General features: G+C 44.6%; 1 protein-coding gene and 1 pseudogene across 1 annotated transcript in view; both read left to right on the top strand.

Annotated features, from left to right (window-relative positions):
* The first annotated feature begins 660 nt into the window (after window positions 1–660).
* Window positions 661–2,124, top strand: LOC120836614 (annotated as a pseudogene).
* A 9,625-nt stretch (window positions 2,125–11,749) lies between these two features.
* Window positions 11,750–24,198, top strand: part of LOC8051581 (ATP-binding cassette sub-family C member 4) — a 67,863-nt gene continuing 55,414 nt past the window's right edge. The window contains exon 1 of the mRNA XM_040205606.3: window positions 11,750–11,956. Coding sequence (XP_040061540.1) covers window positions 11,880–11,956 — 77 coding nt within the window. The 5' untranslated portion in view covers window positions 11,750–11,879. The remainder of the gene's footprint in view (window positions 11,957–24,198) is intronic.

Here is a 24,198-nt window from a genome sequence, read left to right as displayed (position 1 = left end):
GGTCGCGAGAAACAAACCTGATAACTGCATTGGAGTAACTCTCGATGGCTGAAAATATGGTACACGTGATGTTTCAATCACACTCATCTAAAATGATGGTGGAAGAGTGCGACTAGCGGAAAGATCGACATAATCCTTACGCCAAACGCCGAGCGCCGGGAATCTGCCGTCAGAGCGGTCACACACTGTCCGCGCAAAACAGAGTTGAGCGGCGCATTCGTTTCTTACATCTTTCTGCATGATCATGATGAAACAACACGTGAACCCTATTTTCAACCACAAAGAGTTACTACACTTCACTCTTACGCACTTATTAAAACCATATACGAACAAAGACCTTCGATGATCGATCGGCTCAGAACTGTTTCTCGCTACCACCGCTAGGGGATTCTTTTCGGCTTCTGGTTGGTCAAGAGAGCATGCCAAGCCCTCTTTCCTAATCTGCCGCACGCCCTGGCTCTGCCCGCGCCTCCCATTGACCAAACTCTCTACATATACGGCTCTGGTATTCATCCATCCATCCATCCATCTTGGCTATCTTGCTTTCCCCGTTCTGGCCTCTGGCCACTCTGGCGCTCTGGCCATAATCGCCTCTGTTCCTAATTCGTTTCGTTCACGTCAGGCTCGTTTCGACGTCGCGCGCCCGACCGAGTTTTGAGCATGCCGCCACCGGTAAAGCGGAGAAGTTATACCGCGAAGCAGAAGTTATCTGCAGTTAACTATGCGATTGAAAATGGCAACCGTGCTGCCGGAAGGAATTTCAACATCAGCGAAAAAATTGTCTGGGACTGGCGGAAAGCTGCGAACGAGCTGCGTTCTATGAAGAGCTCTAAAAAGGCTGACCGCAGCAAAAAGGCGCGCTGGCCTCAGCTAGAGGATCGCCTGCGGACGTGGATACTCGAGCAGCGAGCAGCGGACTTTCTACTGTGCAGGTACGGCTGAAGGCGCAAACATTGGCACAAGATATGAACATGGCTGACTTTGTCGGCGGGCCGTCTTGGTGCTTCCGCTTCATGAGACGGCACCAGCTATCCATCCGAGCCCGCACAACAGTCTACCAGAAACTTCCAGATGACTTCAAGGAGAAGATGGCGAGTTTCCAGGCATTCGTCAAGGAACAAATTCAAGCCCATGATGTTAGGCCTAACCACATTGTCAACATGGACGAAGTCCCCTTTGACGTTTGATATCCCAATGGGCAAAACCGTGGCCGAGAAGGGCAGGCCTAACCACATTGTCAACATGGGCGAAGTCCCCTCTGACGTTTGATATCCCGATGGGCAGGACCGTGGCCGAGAAGGGCGAAAAAACTGTCAGTGTAAAAACGACCGGCCACGAGAAATCACATTTTACTGTCGTATTGGCCTGTTGCGCTGATGGTACCAAATTGCCGCCCATGATTATTTTTAAGAGAAAGACTATGCCTAAAGAGTTTCCCGCCCGGAGTCGTCATCCAATGCAACGTGAAAGGCTGGATGGACACAGAGATGATGGGGCTCTGGCTGGAGAAGTGCTTCTTGCAGAGACCGGACGGATTTTTTCACGCGAACAAGGGCCTTCTAGTGATGGACAGCATGAGGGCGCACATGACCGATTTGGTCAAGACCAAGATCAAAGCAAAGAACTGCATCCCGGTAATAATTCCTGGTGCCAGGTGGCATGACGAAGATGCTGCAGCCGCTGGACATTTCCGTGAACCGCAGCTTCAAAGCGGTCCTGCGGCGTTTGTGGGAGGCCTGGATGACAAGCGGCGATCACAGTTTCATGAAAACTGGGCGCATGAGGCGCGCGTCATTGGGCGAGGTGGCCGAGTGGATCAGTGAAGCCTGAAACTCAGTCTCCGTAGGGACTGTGACCGCCGGTTTCAGAAAGGCCGGTCTCATTGAATCTGCACCTGAGAGCGGTGCCGCTGAAAGCGACTACAGCAGCGGGCCTGACGACGACGAAGAGCCCATCGCGTTGAATCCAGTGATCGCCGCACTCTTCCAAAATGACTCTGAAAGCGAGGAATTCGACGGTTTTACCGAGTAGACTGCGTGGCAGTGATAATAAAAGTTTGGTTGACGTAGCCTGATTCAGTCGTGGTTCCGTATCTTGCCTCACTCCAATCACACTTCAAGGTAAGGGGTAATACGTTCGTATCGTCTCCGTGGCTAGGCTTAGTGGGCCGCCCAAGCTTTGTTGACAGGTTTCTGGCACATCAAACTTTCGCTCGCTCAGCATGCGCTGGCCAGCACATTTTGCGTCCTTTAGTTGTGAATGACCTAACTGCCCCTACCAGAGAGTGCCGTGCTCTAGGCATTTCTCGCTAATCTAAACGTCGTCTTGCATCAAACGGTACGGTATGTGTGAACCAGCTGATTACCAATGCGAAATTCCGGTCTCGCGGTACCGGTCAGCGTAAAAAGAAAAGCGCCAACCATGCAGAGGTGCGACTTGTACAAAGGTGCAACTAATATATAAACTTCTTTGTAAAAATGGCTCGATATACGGAAGTGCGACTTATACAACGGTGCGACTTGTAGACCGGAAAATACGGTAACATGCTTGCAAACACAACAGCGCGACGGGGCTTCATGCAGGCGATTGATATAAATGGTTTTGACTATATTGAAACTCAAGCAACGAGAGTCACTGGCTCCACGTCAACTTTAATTGATTTCTTTGTCACTAATTTTGATGTATCCTCTATAATATCTGAGGTTATTAGCGTTGATATCAGCTACCATTTACCAATATTTCTGTTGATTAACAATCCTCGTGCAGTAGGTAAAAGACCGATTACAAGAAACTTTCGAAGTCCGAAATGTTACTGACGTCACAGTGGAGGTGTTTAGAGATGCTTTACTCGCTGTATATTGGGAGACAGTTTATTTGGAATTAGATGCCAATTATACATATGAATCTTTTTTACGAACATTTAAAAAGCTGTACAATGATAGTTTTCCTTATAAAACCGTAAAACCGTGTAAAAAATTGCGCAAGCCGTGGATGACGTGAGTTGTTGCACAAAGTGCATAAGAAAACCAGGATGTACTAACGCTTTTTAAATACAAGAGACTCCGAAGACCTAAGAGCCTTCAAAAGGTATCGTAACCAACTAACTGGCTTGTTAAGACGCGCGAAGTCGGCATTCTACACAACCCTCTTTACAAGAGATAATAAAAATTCGCGCATGCTCTGGGAAAGGGTAAATAAGGTCTTGCGCCCTCACCACGAGCGTCAAATATTAGATAATATAAACTGCGGAGACGAACATTTGTCCGGCTGTGCTTTGGCGAATGCATTTAACAATTATTCTGTTAGCCAATCAAGTGATATAGCCACACCCCCAAGGGCTTGACGCTAGCAGCTATATGAAACGTAATTTCGAAAACTTTTTTAATGAGCCCTACTGATGAGGATGAAGTGTTTGCAGTTTTTATAAACTTGAAAAACTCCAGGAGTCAAGATGTAGACGATCTTAACATCAAAGTGATTAAGCATACTCTCGACATAGTGGTACCGGTGTTAACGCATATATTTAATCTATCATTTTCTTCTGGTGTTTTTCCTAAAGCAATGCAGTGTGCTAAGCTGGTCGCTTTGTTTAAAGGTGGGGACAAGAACACGTTTAAAAACTACAGACCCATTCCTTTTTTATCCATTTTTTTTCTAAAGGACTTGAGAAAATCATTCCTAAAGGACTTTATATTTACCTAAAAAAATTTTCAATACTTTCTAATACTCGGCACGGCATCCGAAAACATCGCTCATTTGAATCAGCACTGTTAGTACAAAAGCAACAAATTATAGAATGTTTTGAGAATAAAGAACTCATCATGGGTGTATGCATTGACTTCTCCAATCGTTCGATTTAAATAATCACAAAAATTTGTTCATGAAGCTAGAAAATTACGGTATACGTGGAACGGCTCTAGACCTATTTACGTCATACCTACAGTACCGTACGCAGTTCGTTAATAACAATAACTATATTTCAACCATTCAAAATATTAGAACTGGTGTACCTCAAGGTAATGTGCTCGGGCCACTCATGTTTATGGTCTTCGTAAATGACATCGAAAATTGCGTACCGCATGCAAACCTTGTGTCTTATGCCGATGATACGACTATTTTTATAAAAGGCCCAGCAGATGATATAGAAAGGAAAGCAAGAGGAATTCTTTCAAACATTGACTTGTGGACCAAAGTAAATGGACTAAAAATAAATTCTGAAAATACTAAATGTGTGATATTTCGACCTCGAAGTAGACAAATGTTTTATTCGTTTCAAATAACCTTAGGCTCATCAACACTAGAAGTGGTAAAGTCGGTTAAAACACTGGGTGTACTTTTCAATGGATCATTCCCATGGAATGCGCACGTTGAATATGTCCATACAAACGCTAGTAAAGCTATTGGTCTCCATTGTAGAAACCGTTATGTATTTCCAACAAGTGCAAAATTGCCTTTATATTACTCTTTGGTTTATACTCACTATGTATATTGTCATTTAGTTTGGGGCCAAACAAAAAACAAAACTTAACAAGACTACTACCAACCCAAAAGAGGGCTATTCGAATTGTTTCAAATGTTTCTTTTTTACATCCTTCTAAGAAACTCTTTTTCAAGCATCGTGTAATTCCTATTGAACAACTGCACAGATTTCGGTTGTTGGTGACTTAAAATGTAGCCTTAAAACACAATACTTTTTTTTCATTTCTGCATTGTCATGTTTAACCAAGTTAGATCATAAATACGTTACCCGCCATGGCGAGACCTGGAATGTTTCAACACCCCGTACTAATTATGGTTTTACATTATATAAGTATGTGCTGCCATCTTTGCTAAATGAACTTGAAGCAAATGATGTGTATATTTGGCAAGTCAAATCGAATGTTACCGGACATACTACCACAATCCCATATTTATATGATACCGTGTAGTGTCACGCATGTGTTCTGTTTCTATCTGAGTGGCATATGTGTTTTAGTTATCTTTCTAAGTGTAATGATTGGAGTGGTGTGCTGGTGTATATTTGACTTTTTGGGTCTAGTGTATTTTTATTTTCCGCTGTTTTTCCGCAAATGTGTGTATGGGAACTAGGGCCTCGTCAAGCTGCAGTAGCAGCTTTTTGCCCTTTTTTCCACCTTTTTTTCGTTGTTTTGTAACGAAAAAAGGAAAATAAAAGTTTATTATTATTATCGTTATTGTGTGGAAAGATTTTTCCACCCCTGAGATTGCCGATATCCCTTTAAAAAGCCCCTTAAAATAATTTTTTTTAACCGTCTGGTTGGGACACGCGTGTTAAAAAACTAATTTTACGCGAAAAAAAATTAAAGCAATATTGACGGCGCGAGATTTATTTTAAATTTTGCGCGCAAAGTCTATGACATCATGGTATGGTCATACACTCTTTCCACCTCAACGTGATGGCCAAGCCAATCCACGTCTCCTCCACGCGCCCGAAATGCCGGGAGAGAAAACAAGTGGAAAGGAGGTGATTACCGACTAAATCCACTAAATCGCGCCTTGAGCCGTCAATATTAATCTAAAAAAAATTTTTTCGCGTAAAGTTATCTTTTGACACGCGTGTTCGAATCAGAAACTATTTTTTTTTCTTTTCAAGGACCCTTTAAAACGAGTTTCACCCGCACTCCAAAAAAATCGCCGATTTCATTTTCCTGCAGATTCCGAAAACATCCAACCACGGAAGACACATAGAAGGATCCCAGTGAACGAAGAAGCTCAAAATACAATTAAATCCGTAAAAAAAAAAAAAAAAAAAAAAAAAAAAAAAAAAAAAAAAACTTGACGTTCGGCGGGACTCTGAGCGAGTGAAAGGTCATGCTTCGCGAATGACGGGACAGGGAATCCGTTTTTCCCGCAAGAGCACGTGCCTGCACTATGACACCGAGCAAGGCGTTCTGCATGCTCGAGTTATGTTTTGTTCCCGGCAGTGGAAGTCTCATTTTGTTGCGAAAATTTTTTCTCTTTTCTTTTCAGAAGAAACGCAGGGCGTAGCTTCTGTCGCGCGTCCTGCTTCCTAATTCATTTTTTAATGCATGCCGCAATATGGCTGTCCAAGGAGCGTTTCAGAAAGCGCCACGCCTCGAATTTCTTAAGGGCGTCGCCATCTTGAACTTCGCAACTTCCGGTATGGGGGAAACCATCGCTTTTTTTCTTGCCACGCCACCGGAAAGTGCTCACGTTTTAATAGGGACTGTCACTAAAGCTTGCTTTGCCTCATTTATATTTTCCCTCTTGTTCTATACGTTGTAATAGAACACCGGATACGTGAACATATACGTGGCCGGGGACGAGAGAGAACGTAAACATATATGCGGTGCGTACGTTCGTCTGCTTCTCCGATAGGGGGAAGCAGACGGGTGATGCCTACCGGAGACGCCGAGCTATGATTGGCTCTGATTGACGGATAGCGGGTCGATCTCAAAGCAAGCTGCCTTGAGGTCTACCCACTATCCTTCAATCAAAGCCAGTCGGAGCTCGATGTCGTCCTGACGTAACCGCAACCCTTGCACAAAAAGCAGACAAACTTCCGCATTGGTTTTCCGCGCCATCTTGGGTAAAATATGCTTGCCGTTGCGTTGTTTGGAGTGCGTTGTGGAGGAGGGTAACTTACAACAGACCTCTTGACACTGTTGCATCGTGTAAAATCGGTTTCCGTTGCCCCCACAGCCTCCGTACACGAAGACCTTGCAGGAGTGTGTGGAGGGGTCGTAGTACCAGCTCGGCACGTAGGCGCGGCAGGGTCCTGATTCTGGGGGCAACGTACAGAAGTGCCTCTTGGTCATAGCTGCATGGAGAAGCAAGTGTAGAAACCAAAACGATTCCGTCTTTGTTTTTTCGACGATTCTTTATTTGCTGAGCTTGTAGATGAACTGAAGGTGTGCCGATGGTGCATTTACGAGGGATGAAAATTACCCTTTGCACTCTGAGAAATCTAGAGCGTCTGCTTTCTCGCAAAGCGCTTGGTAGAGCCGATCGGTGCCGTCTGCGAAAGGAGCTTGACCAGTGACGTGGCTGACGATATGTTTAGTCTTAAAATACGTTTATAGTCCTTGTCACCTTAAGAAACGAATGGCGTGGCTTCTCGCTTCGTGATTTGCTTTCAAGCTCTCTTATTGACTGATGCCCCATTCCCATTGGCTGTGAAGCAATAATGAAAGGGCCTGAACTCGCCTTGCACTCTAAACAAACCCCGTGCGTCTGCTTTCCCGCACAACACTCGGAGAGCCAATCAGTGCAACTTACGGAGGCAGCTCAGCGAATGACGATGCAGAAACATCTGTTTAGACCAAAACACGCAGTCTGAGTTGTGACATTAAGCAATGCAAAACGTCACGCTTGCATTGCTTAATGTCACAACTCAGACTGCGTGTTTTGGTCTAAACATATGTTTCGGCATCGTCATTCGCTGATCTGGCTCCGTAAGGTGCGGTGATTGGCTCTCCGAGTGTTGCGCGGGAAGGCAGACACAGGGGCTTTTTTTAGATTGTGTGTAAGCGCATTTACAGCTGTCGTTCACCAAGCTGCGTTCTTATACTTCGTCTCAGCTTCGGTCCGAGCGCGGCCGATGTTATGAGCCAAAGGGCCAATCGAACAGCGCAAAAAGAGCACCGTCATGGTGTGGTCTCCGCGCTTGAAAGGACCAGACGGCGGAGGAGCGCGCACAGAGAGACGGCGAATACCAGCTGGTCCTATCAACTGCAGAGTGCACGCCATGACGTTGTGCCTCTTTCGCTGTTTGATTGGCCCTTCGGCCATCGGCCGCGCTTGGAGCGAAGCTGAAACGAAGTATAGGTTGCAGCAACTGGGCTTTCCAAGTGCTATGCGGGTACATATGGCAGAGCGCCTCTAGAGGCGTGATCCGTGAGATTTGCGTGGTTTTTCTCCCTTGTCCGCTTTACGGTTCATTTAAGCATACTAAAATAATAATAATAATAAAAAAACCAGTTTTATCAGTCGCAATGTTTTTAAATAATACAGCTTTTTTTTTCTGTTATGTTTTAACTTAAACTAGCAGCTTGCTTACCGATTGAGCCGCAGCACACGAGCAAGATGAGCTTGAGCAACTTCATCTTGCCGGAGGAAAGGTTCGTGCTTTCTGGACCCCCGTGTCTTAACCTTCCAGGGGTAAGTCTACGAAGAAGGCTCTTGGCTTGCCGGAGGGCTTTATGCGTATCAGATGTCGACGCGGAGTACCGCGAGGCGAATGGCAACTCTAGCCTTATTTATAAATATTCGCATCAAATAAATGGAGGGGTTAATTACACAATCCTTCTTCGAAGCGCGACCCCAGGTTACGAAGTGACGCAGCTCGCTGCCGTATTTTATTAGAACGTCATCCGTAGCACCTGCGTATTAAGAATGGCCGCCCGTTTGTTCTCCCGCCAGATGCAAGGTTTTTCTTTCGAAGAACGTGACGATCACACGTGCAGTTGAAGCAGCGGAGACTCGAGGCTGCCCTAATGGGCTCGTAAAGCGCCTGCTGAAGACCGAGCGGAGAAGCAGTTTTTCATCTTGAGATAAATTTAGACGCCGCCTGCTAGATGCCTTTCAATGTTTAGAATTTTGTATAATTGGCTCTATATTTTTCGAGAGTACCCTTAACACCTGAACACGAACCTATAGCGTACAATTTACTTTATATTGATTTTTGTTTATCATCGACCGTTATTTCTTTGTTCGCGGATCTCCGATGATAGGACTACGCTACAATATTTTCTTGTTTCGCTTGTCGCTGTGTTTTGTTCTTTCCCCAAACAAGCGAAGTAGTCTAGTTTTCGTCTAACATCGAGGGAAGTTGCCCGCTTCATCAGCGCATGCGCTTTGAGAGGGGCGTCTCGAGCTAGTTGACGAGGCGCACATTTCTCTATTCGTTCCCTCATTTCAAGAGGGAAAAAAAGTCGTGCCCTCGAAACGGTGGACGAATTCTTGCGAAGACGCCATTAATTCCTCTGGCCTCGTCAACCATACACGGACGGCCGTGCGTACCTAAGTGTGTCTCGCTTGACCTTGGGACGCTTCCCGAGGATTGAAAAGTAGGGAAGGTGATTCGTATTCATAAAAATGGCGATAAATCATGTTTCAGTAATTACCACCTAATCTCACTAACAAGTATCCCTTGCAAAATTTTAAAACATAATTTATTCTCATATTGTCAATTTCCTTAATTTTCATGCATTGTTCCCCCTGGTAGCTGCAGCTGCATTGTTCACAATGCAGCTGATAGCGCCAAACCAAAGAGCATTGCAGGTTGCATATAGACCAGATTCCGAAATCCCAGCCCCCAGCGATAAAAATAGGAAATCATAATCTCAAGCGCAGGCTCTTACGAAGAGAGGAGCTGCGCATAAAACGAGGTTTTTGCTCTTTACAGCACTCTTGGCATTGGTGTCATTCTTGGAGCTCCGTGACTATAAAGGTCTAAAAAGAAAAACATGTCTTGCTAAAAGCGCAGCCCCCCCCCCCCCTCCTTTCATTACTGTGTCATTGAGTCAGCATAAACAAACATGGCGGCGCCCATGGAACAGACCAGACACTAGTCTATAGCTATCATTGTGTTCTGTCTAGCCTTCACGCGTTGGTAATGCAGCGCTCCCTCCAAAAGAGAGGAGAGTGGTGTGTTATGAGGAAGCTTTTAAAGTTGCTAGACCGCAACTAGGACGACAGTAGAACAGTGAGCCACCACGCCCGTATTCCTGTAAATGAAGGCTGCTCCGTCCTTAGAAATGACAATGCAGCTTGACCCGTTTTTTCTGAATAACGCCTCGCTAGTCTTTGCGTGAGCGTCCGTACCGCCACTCTCACCCTGCTTCGCCAAGGGGGGGGGGGGGGGGGGGGGGGATACGTGCTATATGACCCCTTCCCCTCTCCCCGAAATAAAATCCTGGCTACGTGTAGGTCAATCAAACGCAGCCTCCTACGCAGCATCATGACGCAGTCCTTTGATTCGCGTGTTTTACCTACAACATGGCCGACAGAGCAGCTAGGTGCAAGTCACGTGGTACTCAGGGTTCCAGGAGGCGCCCACCCTAGGGGAGAACACATGAAGACCGATGCGACATGGTTGATTAAAAAATAACCGTCGAGTTCACACTTTTCGAAACTAGTCTGGCGTGAAGTTGGTAAAGCACTAAACAATTTATTAAAGTTTTAATAATTTTGGATGTGTGTAAAAATTTTAAGAAGCAGACGCTTTTTTTACGCAGCGGAGAGGACTTCTTGGGTTAGCCGGAGCGGGTCACGTGAGCGGTGTGACGTCGCCGTGTCGTCTGCTCCATAACTTCAATCAAGCTATTAAAAAAAAAAAAAATTACGTGTTACACAATTAACGCATATGATTGTAAAATATTCCGTTGTTATGTCAAAAACTATTGTCGTTCCGTACATCCCCGAAATATTGAAGAAACAACGATTTTCTCACATTCCCCACGCATTTGTGACCGGAGTTGGATCCTCCGGGCGTTCGCCGCTAGTCGCCATACGCTAATCCTTTGCGCTAATCTAGAGGTACGCTTCTGTTTTCCACGTGCCGCCGCGCCACTATTCACCGACATCTGATCACGTGAAGAACAGACTCAAATGCCGTGCAGGAAAGTAGACGTTGCGTGCGAAGTGCCATTTGCTTTGAATTGTTGCCTTCGAACAGCCAGAGCTGAAGACGCCAGCACGCGCAGCGCGTTTACTTACGTTCCCGGCATTCTTTTTGATGCTTGGGTAATTCGGCAAAAGGTCTTTTATCAGAGGTTGTCCGATATCTAGATGCTGATTTTGAAAAGACTTCTGTGGACGTTAGGGTTGTTCTCGCTCTTATCTACATAAGGGAGATGATGAATCTTAATTAAGACATATTATCTTCGTTTGGTCTGCACTGCACTGGAATGGTTTACACCCCTATAGCGATGTCCGATATCTAGATGCTGATTTTGAAAAGACTTCTGTGGACGTTAGGGTTGTTCTCGGACTTATCTACATAAAGGAGATGATGAATCTTAAGACAGATTATCTTCGTTTGGTCTGCACTGCACTGGAATGGTTTACACCCCTATAGCGATTGTCAGACACCAGCAGGCGGCTAAAGATGAGACCACAAACCGGATGCAACCTCTGATCTTCACAAACCGCATGTTCCGAATGTCACAAACCAATTGTTTTTGAAGTCAATTCGGCACTTGGCTTTAAATCGCTTTTTTTTTTCTTCATATCAAACTGTACAGGTTGTTTGGTTCCTCCGGAATCTGGATGCACACACTGCACGTTGTCCGCGGGACAATCAAAGCCATACAAAAAAAAAAAAAAAGAAGGAAATTAGACATTCTTGTTTTATGAGGTCAGCTTGCCTTTTAAGTGTCACTGTCTTATGCTGTGTAGGCGATACATTTTACCAGTGCAGTACCACTGTTGCACTGAAGCCTTCAACCTGCATCACGCAAATAGTGGTACAGACGCCGGTACTATGCTCACCCATATCGAACCTGGCAAGGGTGGGAATCGAACGGCTCTGCAGCAAAGCGAGCTTTCGACACAGTCGGCCAACGCTTCCCCCGCACCCAGCACGACTGGATCGCGCAGTTTCCGAGCGGGTCCGTCTACGAGGCCCCTTTTTGCGACTCCACGACTCGGTCGCCTTTCGAGAGAGAAAGAGAGAAAGGATGTCTTGGCATTCCATTCGTCTTTGTTACGTTCCCGATAACTGGAGCTCGTAAAGGCAACGTTTATGGACGCAATTAGGAATAATCAGCGCGCCGGACAGGCGGGGATGTCCCCCAGGAAGTAGCGCGATAAGCTGCGTCGTCGAACCGAGGGCCCGCAGACGCCGGTCGGGAGTCGCTGAAGGCAGCGGTGGCGGAAGCATCGCAAAGGGATACGCCATGGAGCAGGAGTTGGAGATCAAGCAGCCGGCCAATCCTGTCGAGACGGCCAGCTGCGTCTCGCGGCTCTTTTTCAGGTCAGTGCAGGTCCCCTTCGCGTCCACGAAGTTATGGTTGCTTCACACGCTGGCGTCGAGTCCGCCGAGTGAAACTTGGACTGTTCGCGACGTGCGGGTTGCTATGGCAGCAATTGCGTCGGCTCCAACGAGACCGGTTTTTATACCATGTCGCGAGCCGTTGCGGTTGCACTAGGTCGGACTCGACGCAAGTGTGTGTGAATCGCCCTTTAATCCCGGGGATTGGCAGCGTGCTGAGGGAATGGTCGAAATTCGCCTCATCCGAGACAGAGCGAGAGAGAGAGAGAGAGAGCAGAAAAAGGGGGGGGGGGGGGGGTATGCCATTTGTCATGGTCGATTGGTACGTGAGGCAGCGGCGTCGAGATGGGGTTAACTGTGGAAGCTGCGAACTTTTCGAGGTTCGAGGTCGTCAAGATTCGAAAAAAATTACACTTCGTTGATGTTTGAAATCGAAAAGTTTGCTACTTTCAAACACTGTTGAGGTGTCAAGGTTTCTAAAAATTCGGGTTCGGATATTGCAACTTTTTTACGAATTAAGTTAGAAAAGTTCAATTTTTTTAAATTTTATGCAGACATAGGTTCGTACAATTTGAAGGTTTTGAATGTAAGTTCGTAGTCTTTGAACCTCACGGACGAAGGTCGAATTTAGCAGTTAAAAAAAAGTTTTCGATGATTCATTAAAGAAAAAGCGAAATGTGCGAGAAAGCTTACTTAAAACGTTGTCTTCTATGCCGGGAATACCTTCCTAGTACTGGGACATTCCATACGAAATACATGCCGGACGTAACGCTCAACCATTTCTGATTTTTAAAAGTCCACCCCAAGGTCCTTAACCTTTTCCTAAAATATATTCGCAGTTTTTTTTTTTTTTTTTTTTTGGGGGGGGGGGGGGGTGAGCGTGGTTTTATTTTTTAAATCTACCATTCTTCGATTTGACGTCTCCTAGTTTTATTAAACATAAAGCATTAACATTGATAACTTTTTCCGCCTAAGGGTAGCTATCATAATTCATACTCAAATTAGCGCTAATTCTGTCATCTTTCACGACACTTACTTACCTTAGCAAACAAATTACACTTTAAGCTGTCAGCACTTTCTAAATCCTAAAATTAGAACTAATTACGGCACCAAACATTATCCTATCGAATAAGAGACACGATCGAGTGTATCAAATTGGCCTAAGAAATCCCTTCCATGGTTGATTAAAAAAAAAGTATCTGGGATAACTTTGATGTTTTCAGTGCATATACATAATAAGTTGTGTTGCAAAATGTTTTACGTTGTGAGAAAAAAATACAATTCTTTTTAGGTGATGCGAGATGGTATTTTTTATTTTTATTTTCTCACTTTATGCTCTACTGTTGAGTTCTGTAACAGGGCTTGGGGACCTAGTCAGGTGATTTTATTCGCCTTTGGTCCCAACGCCCCTGTTAATTGTGTCAAACATGAAATAAACACCAAACTAGCAAAATGACGTTTGACGCGGAGATTTGCAAGTGAGCCTGCTACACTACAGACGAAGTAACTATTGTTATTCAATAAAAGTGTGCGGCTATTGATTTTGCATACGGCATTATTCGTGTGGCAAGTTGCGTTCGTATACAGACGTGGAATATAGGTAAAACTACGGCCACGCGTGCTTGCCTGACAAGTTTAAACCGCTGATCAATTAGTTCGTTCAGGCTGCTAAGTACAATTCAATGTAACGTTATCACAAAATTGTGTATTTAATAGCGTACTAACTGTTTTCCGAGCATTGGTCGTTTTAGCAACTACGTACCACAAGGCACGGGGAAATTACTCGGCCGCGGATACGAATAAGCTAAAATTAATTTCGCGTAACAGATTTTTAAACAGGTACCATATTTGTGTGAGTGCGAAAATGTAAGAATCTGTGGCAGAACTTGAAAACAGCTTAGTGAGAATTGCGATAGAACCAAATTTGGCTTTTGCATAACCAGCCTACACAGATGATGTACCAGCGCCATTTAAGCAGAAGGAAAGGAACAAAGCTTCCGAAAAACTGCTTATAGACATGAAACCCACCTGCTTCGCGTGCTGTCTGCAACTTGCTAGCGAGTTCGGCAGTCAGAGGATGTGCGAGCGCAGCGATTAGCGATCGGTAGGCCCGTAGTCACCGGATCGCCGACAGCTGTGCACTGCGTGTTACATAAGCTTGCAGCTGATCGGGAATAGACTAATATAACAGGATGACAGGAATATTATGAATAACAGGGCAAAGGCGGCAGCAAGCCTTTGAACTCGAGTACCCACGAACATTCACTTACTATCTTTCACAACAAGGTGACTGCGAGCGCATCACAATAACAAACAAGGAACGCTCAAGGAACTAATATATTCTCACTTTTAATAAATTATGATACCACCCAGTTTCTTGTTCTTACCCCGAGCAGACGAAGAAAGCATTTTTCAGCTCGTGATAAAGCAACAGCAGTTGTATATCACCCACAAGATTCTCAAAACACAACGAAACTCGTACGGGGCGACGTGCACAAACCGGGAGCAGCCTTCAACGTGGCGTCCGCCGCCCAGTGTACCCAGCCAGGATGGTGGATTGGATGGCTGTTAATGGCTATACCCTTTGTAACGGGCGGCAGCTTGCATCACCTAGCCTAGGTCTAAAAAAGACAAAAATATATGATTTCTCCCGCCCTTCTGAGACCAATTTGCTCCCCCTGACTATCACCACGCAGTGTGGGATATCACTAGAATGACCTTTGGGGGATTGTGCAAAAAAACAACAAAAAAAAACTAAAAACATCACCCCCCTGCCTCTTCCCCCCGGCGAGGGAGTCGCCGATTTTCCTCTGGTCAAACCTCGTCGGCTTTACCCCAGCACCGAACCCACTGGGAGACAGGCTTGAGACTTTGAACCGGAGCCACGCGGGAGGGAGTCCCAATTTTTCTCTGTCCCGCCTGTCCCCAGCTGTGCTAGTTAGTTGTGCATCATTCAATTTTCTCTAGATAATTTCCACCAATCGTCTAATCGCCTCTTTGTCACTGTAATCCTTTTCTCTTCCGTCCTCCCATCGTCACAAGTAAAACCCAGGGCACCAGCCAAATCCGTTACCCATTCAGGGAGGGCAGGACGAAGCCCCGTGCACTTCAAAACCAAGTGCTCTATAGTGTCTCGCTATCATTATGGCAGCGGCACATAATGTGTCTGTCTCCTGAAATTTAGCCCTATACGTCCTCGTCCACAAAACTCCCGTTCTTGCCTCGAACAGCAAAGCACTGCCCAGTGATTTTCGTTTCTTATGTCCTGCTTTCGCGACCTGTACACTGTTAGAGCTGATTTCTCCTGCAGTCTTCCCTCCCACATTTTCCTCTCTGCCTCTTACACCCCTTTTTTCACTGACGTAGTCTGTTCAGCCCCATCACCAGTGTGTAGGTATTTAAATGTAAGCTTTTGGGTTCGGTTTGTCCATTTTGCGTTTAAACTTTTCATGTATAAAAACTTGAATATCTTCCGTGCCCACCGCGTATCATATATTTCGGTCAACCTTTGCTGAAATTTCAACTTACTAATTGCCTCCCTGCTTTCAAAAGACGACCATCCCATGTTCCCCTGTGCATCTCATTTGGTGTTTTTCCATGTGCTCCCAGTGCCAATCTTCCCACGCTTCTTTGTCGAATTTCTAATCCTGATGAACGTCTGATTTCTGCATTGCAAAAAGAAAGTCCAGTACCATCACTCCTTTCCATATGCCTCTGATTACTTCATATCTATGATAGCTCCATAATGCCTTGAGCTTCATAATAGATGAATTTCTTTTCCCTTTTCTTGTTATATTCTCCTCATGTTCCTCTAGATATTTCCTTCCCTCATTGAGCCAGACTCCCAGATATTTGTATTTACCTACATGGTCTATCACAATGTCTTGTATCCTCAGGGGTTCCCTCTTTTCGTCGTTAAACAACATTACTCCAGACTTGTCACTACTTAAACTAATGCCCAAGGTGTCCCCTTCCTCTCCACATATTTCAGCTAGTTCCTGTAATGCATCCTGGTTATCTGCCATGAGTACTACGTCATCCACATACATCAGTCCTGGTATTACCTGTACTACATTTCTTCCTCCCTCCATATAACTCACGTAGAAACCAAAGTTGCATTGCTCTAATTTCTTTTCCATTTTACTGAGATATACCATGAAGAGCAGAGGTGACAGTGGACAGCCCTGCCTGATCCTCTTTTTATTGCTGCAGGTTGTGTAGTTTCTGGTTCCCATGTTATAACTACCTTATTGTCTGTGTACACCTACTGAGGAAACGTAACCAAATTTGAATATAAATTATACTCCTTCAACTGACCCCAGAGTTTTTCCTGGCTCACATTTTCGTACGCTCCCTTAATGTCCAAATAAGCTAACCATTAAGAAGTTTGGTTCTTCATTACTTTTTCTATACATTGGGTGGTGACGAATAAGTTATCTTCCAGCTTTCTATCTCATCGGAATCCATTTTGGAGTTCGCCCAGTATTTGCGTATCTTCTGTCCATTGCTCTATTCTACGTTTTACTATCTGCATATCTAATCTGTATAAAACTGAAGTTACCGTTATCGAACGATATGACTTAATGCTGTCTTTGTTTCCTTTGCCTTTATATATTAGTCTCATTTTACTTCGTTTCCAATCATTCGGTACCTCTCCTCCCAAATTTATTTGGATAATATCACATGCCGTAACTTCATTTTGCTTCTTTTTCCTATAGTGTCTTTACGAGTTCCATGAGTATGTTGTCTGGGCCTCTCACTGTACTTGCTGGAACCTTACTTTCTGCCTTGTCCCAATCTTTTGTAGTCGACTCCATCGTTACTTGATTCTGTTCCTCCTCAACACTGCTGCTGACAGTGCTATTCACTGTCTCCCTCTGCTCAAGCTGGTAGAATGCCTCTTCGATTCTGTGCCTAATATATTCACGTGCCTCTTCCCCCTCCACTCTTCTCCCCTCCTGTGTGGTCAGTAAGTGTTGAATACCCTGTCTTTCTCCCCTTCGATTTAACATGTTCCCAAAACCTTTATGCCGCATTCCTATCTTTTTTATTTATTTCCATCATCCACTGCACTCCTGCACTTCCAATTTTGACCGGTATTATAGCTGAGGCTTTCATTTTCCGCTCTTGGAAGTTCTTCCATTTTAATGCTACTTCAGCTGGCAAGGCTTCCTTTTTCTTTGCACACCTATGCTCCCTAGATGCATCTTGGCGCCGCAACATGGCTGCTTTGGCCTCCTTATCCCACCAGCTTTTAGGTTTGTGTCTTCGTTTTTGCTTTCCTCTTTGCTTAATTTGATGCTTCTCTAATTGTTTTTTAAAGATCCCTATTAGATCCTCATACGTCCACTTTCTTTCTGGTTGTTCTGATATACTAAGTTCTCAATGCTTTTTGATACTTTTTATATTTGAGCTTCACTTAGTTTTGGCTTACCCGCTCGTTCCCGAGCTTGCTGTTCTGATTCGGATGCGCCAAATTTAATCTTAATTCGTTTGTGGTCACTCCTTAAGCTTTTTTTTATCTTCCTCATCTATTTCCATAGTTCCTGACCTGTTATACAGTTTGTGTGACATGAGGCAATAGTCTACTTTTGAGTGTGAGTTGTTTCGTTTTCACGTTATTTTGCCGTCGCATTTAACTTGTGCATTAACTAACACTAGGTCCAGGGCACCACAGGAATCTTCTAGCAGTTATTCGGTTGTATCTGTGAATTCGTCAAACTCTTTTAAGTGGGCATTCATGTCTCCTATAAAAATATTTTGCCAACAGTATACAGTTAAAAGATGAAAAGGAAAAAAAAGGGGAAAAAAAAAAAAAAGAAAGAAAGCGGTAACTCAGCTTGACTAGTTTCGAGCCACCTAAATAACCGTTGAAATATGGGCACTGAAATTATTTACATATGATTAGAAAATAAATGAAAAAAAACACACATTAAATGAGATCCTTTACACGAGAGAAAAATGATTAGTGTCATTACATAATGCAAAGTCAATTTGAACAGACTAGAACATTAGCAGAAAAAACTTGTCAAAAACAATTTCAACCTCCAAAATTAACGTTTTTATTCTATTACGTTTGGTTTGAGATAAGTATAATTAACTCGTATCTTTTATTATACTACGGTTCACACAAAAATAATAAAAAACACTGAAATCGACGAGGGACAGACACTCACAGATGAAAGAACTGTGTTAACGCGCTCTGATACGTGCATCTTCTATTAGCTTTGGCTTGAGATGAGTATGATTAATTCCCGTAAGCTGCTCACCGACACATTGTTAAGTTCTATATTTTCCTCACTGGTCTGATTCAGTTTGGTCGGACGGGTGTATCATGCAGTGTATTGTCCATACTTAGATCGAAAAAATGGTACTTCCCATGGTTCCTCAGCTCGCGTTGAATATGCATACACCCTTTCTGTTAGGTTTGCTAAGTCTTCGAGATAATGTTGAGACACATTTTTTTCTACCATATATTTAGAACATAACTGATATTTGTATCAATAAAAATCATTACTTTAAGTTGATTAAAATAAATTTTCATTGGATTATTCAATGTAACATGAGAAATCCTTCTTAATATCTTTTTGTAATATAAATATCCTATTGAAGATGGGTATATGTAGTGGTACCCCATATAAGATTTACATAATCTAAATTGAAGTAAAATATTGAATTATATAATAACTTTGTTTTAAGAGCCAATATGCGCTTATGACGATATAAAATACCAACGATGCTTGATAATTTAGATACGATGTAATAATTGTAATCGTCGCATGACATGTTTTCCTAAAAAGAAACAAAAACCTAAAGTTCTAAACGTGGGTACAATATCAATTTTTGGAAGAATTATATAAAATAGTTTCGGTAATGTAGACACATATATTTCTTGGTCGAAATAAGACTGCTTTTGTAGCGTGAGCTACATTGGCCGTGGTTGAGCATTTTCGCGTGGCTGTCAAAGAGCCGTGCTGCGCAAGCGCGAGGAGCAGTGACGTCACACGGCGCCCAGCTGGCGCGCCGGAGCCTCCGCCGCCGCGCGCGACCCGCCGGTCTGCGAATTCCAGAGGAGTGACGTCACAGCCACGGCAGACGCAATGGCGCCGCCGGGTGCCCAGCTGTGCGCCTCCGTTGCGCAGTAGCCAAGTCTGACGCTGCACCGGAGCCGCTTGATAGCGCCTCTCATTTTGTGCGCATAAGCTCACGCTACGTATATCCTGGCATAGCTGAGCTAAACCACCGCATTTTTTTTTGTTTTATTGGCATTTATTTTTAAAGCATCAGATTTACTCCAACTATCAACTTTTTGTAACATTCCATTGGCGTCACATATAAGCCCTGTGGCGTCGTTTCCAGTAAAAAATGAAGTAGCATCATCAGCGTAGATGAAAAGCTTCGTAGTTGAACTTACGTTTACTATGTCACTTATATAGATATTTATGTCATTTATATAGATATTTATATAGATATCCCGTAAACAGTGAAAAAATTGAGGGGAGGCAAAACGATAATGGTGACTGACGGTTATGGTTATATCCTATTTTATTGGCGAGGCGACGGCAAAACAATGTTTTCGCCCACACTGGAAGTGACGACATTAAAGGGGCCGTACAAGGATACTCCGTTGCAATGTGTTTTACTTTACACGAGCTTATTGGCACTAGTGGGAACCAGGTATACTCGCACGCAAAGCCACTGGCGAAGAAACTCGTTTGTTGCGGTGTAATCTCTAAGACAAAAGCCATTGTTTCCTTTCAATATCTCCTTCGCAGAACTTGATTACGTAGCTGCCGGGGTCCAAGTGTCAACATTCACTCCCCCCCTTTCCAGGGACGATATTTGAATGCCGCTCATAGATTGGACCCTGGCATTGCGCGATCACTCGAGATAGGCTCGCGATGATCAATAGATCGACAAGCATTCGGATATAATCGACAGTGGCGGCATATAATCGGCTCCAGATTACGTGGCCGCTTGTTTTGGCTGCGAGTCGACAGTGTGAACGCTGCTCGTTTCCCTTTAATTTTTCGGCAACTTCTGTTACGTGTGGTGAAAAACGAACGTGTGTTTGATAGGTCATTAACGTCAGGGAATCGTTCTAAACGCCATTTGCGCGAAGTACGAAAATCGTTGCACCGCCCCTTTGTTAACGTATGTACAATGCTGTCAAAGCTGCTGGCGCGAGTATGACTGTTTTTGAACGATGCTCTTTTGTGCCGACTTTCGCGCAAACTTCATGTTTCCCATTAAAAAACACGCTAGAATCCCTTTTTATCGCAAATAATGTACATCCAACGTTCCAACGGTTTCGCGGCTTCTGTCCATTGGGCGGGCTGATGGTGTAGACTGTGTCAACGTTATTAGATTACCTTAGTTGTGGAACTCCCGCGGAGGGGGGTACCCCTCTCTCACTTCGATCCGCCGGATGGATGGATGGATGAATACGGCTGAGCCCTTTGGATCGGGCGGTAGCTTACGCCACCTTACTCATTTTGTTTTACCATTTAAGCTTAGAATATTTAAATGTGAAATCTATATTCACTCCGCATTGCAAAGAAAGTGAGGCATGAAACCCCCTTGCCATCAGTGAATAAGAAAACACCTAGTTTTCTTTTGATTTCTGCCACCATTCACTTAATCTTTGATTGGTAATCTCTCGTCTTAAAATCCACTCTCCCTTCGCTGTCTCTAAAACCGAATGACTTTATTAAATCTATGTTGTCTTCAATAGGCATAGCGTGAAACCCTTTACAGTAGAGTATCAAGTGCTCAGCCGTCTCGTCCTCCTCTCCGCAAGCAGTGCACACTGTATCCATTTCCTGGTACTTCACTCTGTATGTTCTGGTTCGCAGAACACCCGTCCTTGCCTCAAACAACAATGAGCTTCCCCTAGAATTATCATAAATGCTTTCTTTGGCAATAACTGCTTTGTTTAATCTATAGCTTTCCAGAATCGTCTTTGTCTGCATTCCCTCTAGCCACCGATCTCTTTCTGTGGCCTTAACTTTCTTCTTAACTGAGACTTGCTCTTCCGTATCTTCGCTATAGCCCAAAAACTTTCCTCTTAATTTCCTAGTGCGCTGTCTCCACTTTGTGTCTACACTCCTCATGTATAAATAGCTGAAAACCTTTCGTGCCCATTGCTCCCCATCCATTTGCCTCAACCTATCCTCAAATTCTATCTTGCTCACCGCTTCCCCGCTCTCAAATGACGCCCATCCCATGTCTCCTTGTACTCCCTGGTTTGGCGTTTTGCAATGTGCCCCCAGAGCCAGTCTACCTACTCCGCGCTGTTTTATTTCTAGTCCCGCATGCACTTCGGATTTCATGCATAGCACTGCGTTTCCAAAGGTCAAACCAGGCACCATGACCCCTTTCCAAATCTCTCTCACCACCTTATACCTGTTGTAATTCCAAAGTGCTCTATTTTTCATTACAGCTGCATTCCTGTTGCCCTTACCTATTATATACTTTTCATGCTCACTGAGATATTCTGCACCATCACATATCCATACTCCTAGATACTTGTATTTCTCTCAACTGTAATATTCTGTATCTTCAGCCTCTCAACTTCATCCTCGTTAAAAATCATGACTGCCGATTTTTCGCTACTGAATTTTAAACCTAATTCCTCTCCTTCCCTACCACAGATGCTCATTAATTCCTGCAACTCTGTCTTGTTGTTAGCCATTAGTACGATATCATGCGCATACTTCAATCCCGGTAAGGATTGCTGAATTTTTTGGCCTAGCTTACTGTAAGAAAGGTGGAATCCCAGCCCACTCTTCTCTAGTCTATCTTCCAATCCTCTCAGATACAATATAAACAGCAAAGGCGATAACGGGCACCCCTACCTAAGGCCTCGTCTTATCTCTATTTTCCCTGTCGCCTTTCCTTCCCATGTTATAATCACCTTGTTATCTTTGGAAATGTTCCTTAATAGTGCTGTTAGTCCTTCATCAAGGTTTAAGCTCTCCATTATGTCCCACAGGTTCCTTTGGTTCACATTGTCATAGACACCCTTGATATCCAAAAAATGCCAGCCAGAGCTGTCTGTTATCTTTCTGCGCTATTTCTATACACTGTGTTAGAGAAAATAAATTGTCCTCCAACCTTCTTTGTTTCCGAAACCCGTTCTGTAACTCGCCAAGTATGCCCTCGCAATCTACCCTGCCAAGCGTCGTTCGAAGCGCCATCTATATTTTCGTTTCATAACTGCGTTCCAAAGAGCCCAGCTGAAGCGCCAAACGGCGATCACGACGCCGCCATTTACCCTGCAGCGGTCACTCGAGGAACTGCACCTAACATCTATTTTGGATTCAATCGGCCATTTCGGAGCCGAAACAGATACGGTAGAAAGGGTTGCAGGGGTGCCACCCTTGTCTCCCCAGCGGACGTGCTGCGAATTACCACCAAAGTTAAGATGAGCCTGGGTCGGGACGCGCTACCTGAAATCACCGGTGAGGCATGGTTGTATGAAAAATATTATTGTGCCGCAAAACCTAGCAAACTAAAGATTTTAGAAAACATCACGCGCCCCCCATTTTGTGCTAAACTCCAATAAAGTTGCAGCAAAAAGAGTTTTTTTTCCATTGGTTTTTACGTTTCTAGTAACGTTGAAATGAACGTATCCTGATTCAGTTACCAAAGCAGCCGTTTGGCGGCGCGTCGAGCGACGCTGGGCGAGTCGTGGAGAGTGAGAGGGGGTACTGTTCGTGCATGCGGCGTCTATGAGCAGGTCCGTAACTGAGGTAATCTAATAACGTTGGACTGTGCCACCGAGCGTACTCGTCACGGAAAGGCACGAGGCGTTCTAGGAAGCTTGTCAAGTGACTTTGATCTTGCAACTTTGTCTCTAACGATACAGAACACGGGCACGGGTACAGTGAACTAGAGGAGGGGTAGTAAGCTCAACGAGTACTCAGGCTTCCGCACTTCATGTAGACGGCACGAGATTGCGCCACTAAAGCATGCGCTGTAGCGACGCTTACTAGGCATTGCATTTTCTGCGCCTGCTGGCGTTGTCATCGTAGCCGATTCGGCATTGCAATTCATTCGACATAAGCGACAGAAAACACGGGGGAAAGATCTGAACGGGAGCGAGTTTGCGCTGTCAAACCGCCAAGCCAAACATGCTCGCCGAAGGCCCTCGGAACGCTGGGATCCTCCAGCGCAAGCTACCGCTAAGGCCCCTGTATACGGAAAGGTAGCGCAATTCCTCTTCTCCCCTTGTTTTCCTCCTTTCCCTCGACGGCAATCCTGCCCCCCTTTGTCCGCCCACGCCCCCCGCCGCCATGTCTGAGCGGGGCCCGCAAGGCGCGCGATAGCGCGCGCCTGTGTGCCGGGCACAACCGGGTGCCGGGCCGTTCATGTTATTAAATACGGCGGACTAGTTTTTTTTTTTTTTTCAAATATAGAGAGAGTTTTGTTTTTTAACATGAGAAATATAGCGTTTGTTCACTTTTATTGGAGTTACAAAGTACGGGAAGACGTCTCTATCGGCAAATATAATAGCACGAGCAAAGTTAGAATCGCTCGGACGTGAAGACAAGCTTTCTCCTATACCGCTAAACGCAAACGGTTAAAAAAAAAAATAAAGCAGTTGAGTTTTTTGGAACATCGGCATGCACTGCGAAAATAAATTTCGTTTACCCGTTTATTGCAGCAAAAGCTGAGAGCAGGCACACGATGAAATGTGTGCCTGCTCTCAGCCTTGCGTCTAAATAGAGTTGCGTGGGCAAGGACTGCGTTGCTAGCGGGAGCTCGTGCCGTCGCTTTGAGCAACAATTCGGCACTCCCCCGCAAGGCTCGCAATCCTTAGCGTGCGCTCTACTAAAACGTTTTAGTATCTCGAAGGAAGTGCGTTTGGAGACTCGGCATCGCTGGAGTTAGGCAAATAAATGACACCACTATGCGTGTAAAACAGGACTTTTCGGTAATTTTTAGCATCACCGATCGTTTTGTCAATCCAGCAGCTTGGTTTACTTCATACACATTTTATAAGCGCCGAATACCACCTGCAACTGTGCACATGCGCGCGGTGGAATATGCGACGTCTGCTGTTTACGAGCCTCGTGCATAAAACTACCCATCAAATAATCAAATACACTAACTTGTATCCCCTCCGATAAAATGAAAAATTGCGTGTGCTCGGTTGCCTTGCCAGCACGTTTCTCATTTGTCGCATATATTAGTGTTTTGACGTTCTCACGCGCGAGGTA

Source organism: Ixodes scapularis, unplaced genomic scaffold (assembly GCF_016920785.2).
Source record: "Ixodes scapularis isolate PalLabHiFi unplaced genomic scaffold, ASM1692078v2 PGA_scaffold5__190_contigs__length_132052651, whole genome shotgun sequence".
In the NCBI taxonomy this organism is placed as follows: Eukaryota; Metazoa; Arthropoda; class Arachnida; order Ixodida; family Ixodidae; genus Ixodes; species Ixodes scapularis.
Note: the sequence above shows the minus strand (reverse complement) of the source record. Positions and strands in the feature narration are given on the sequence as shown.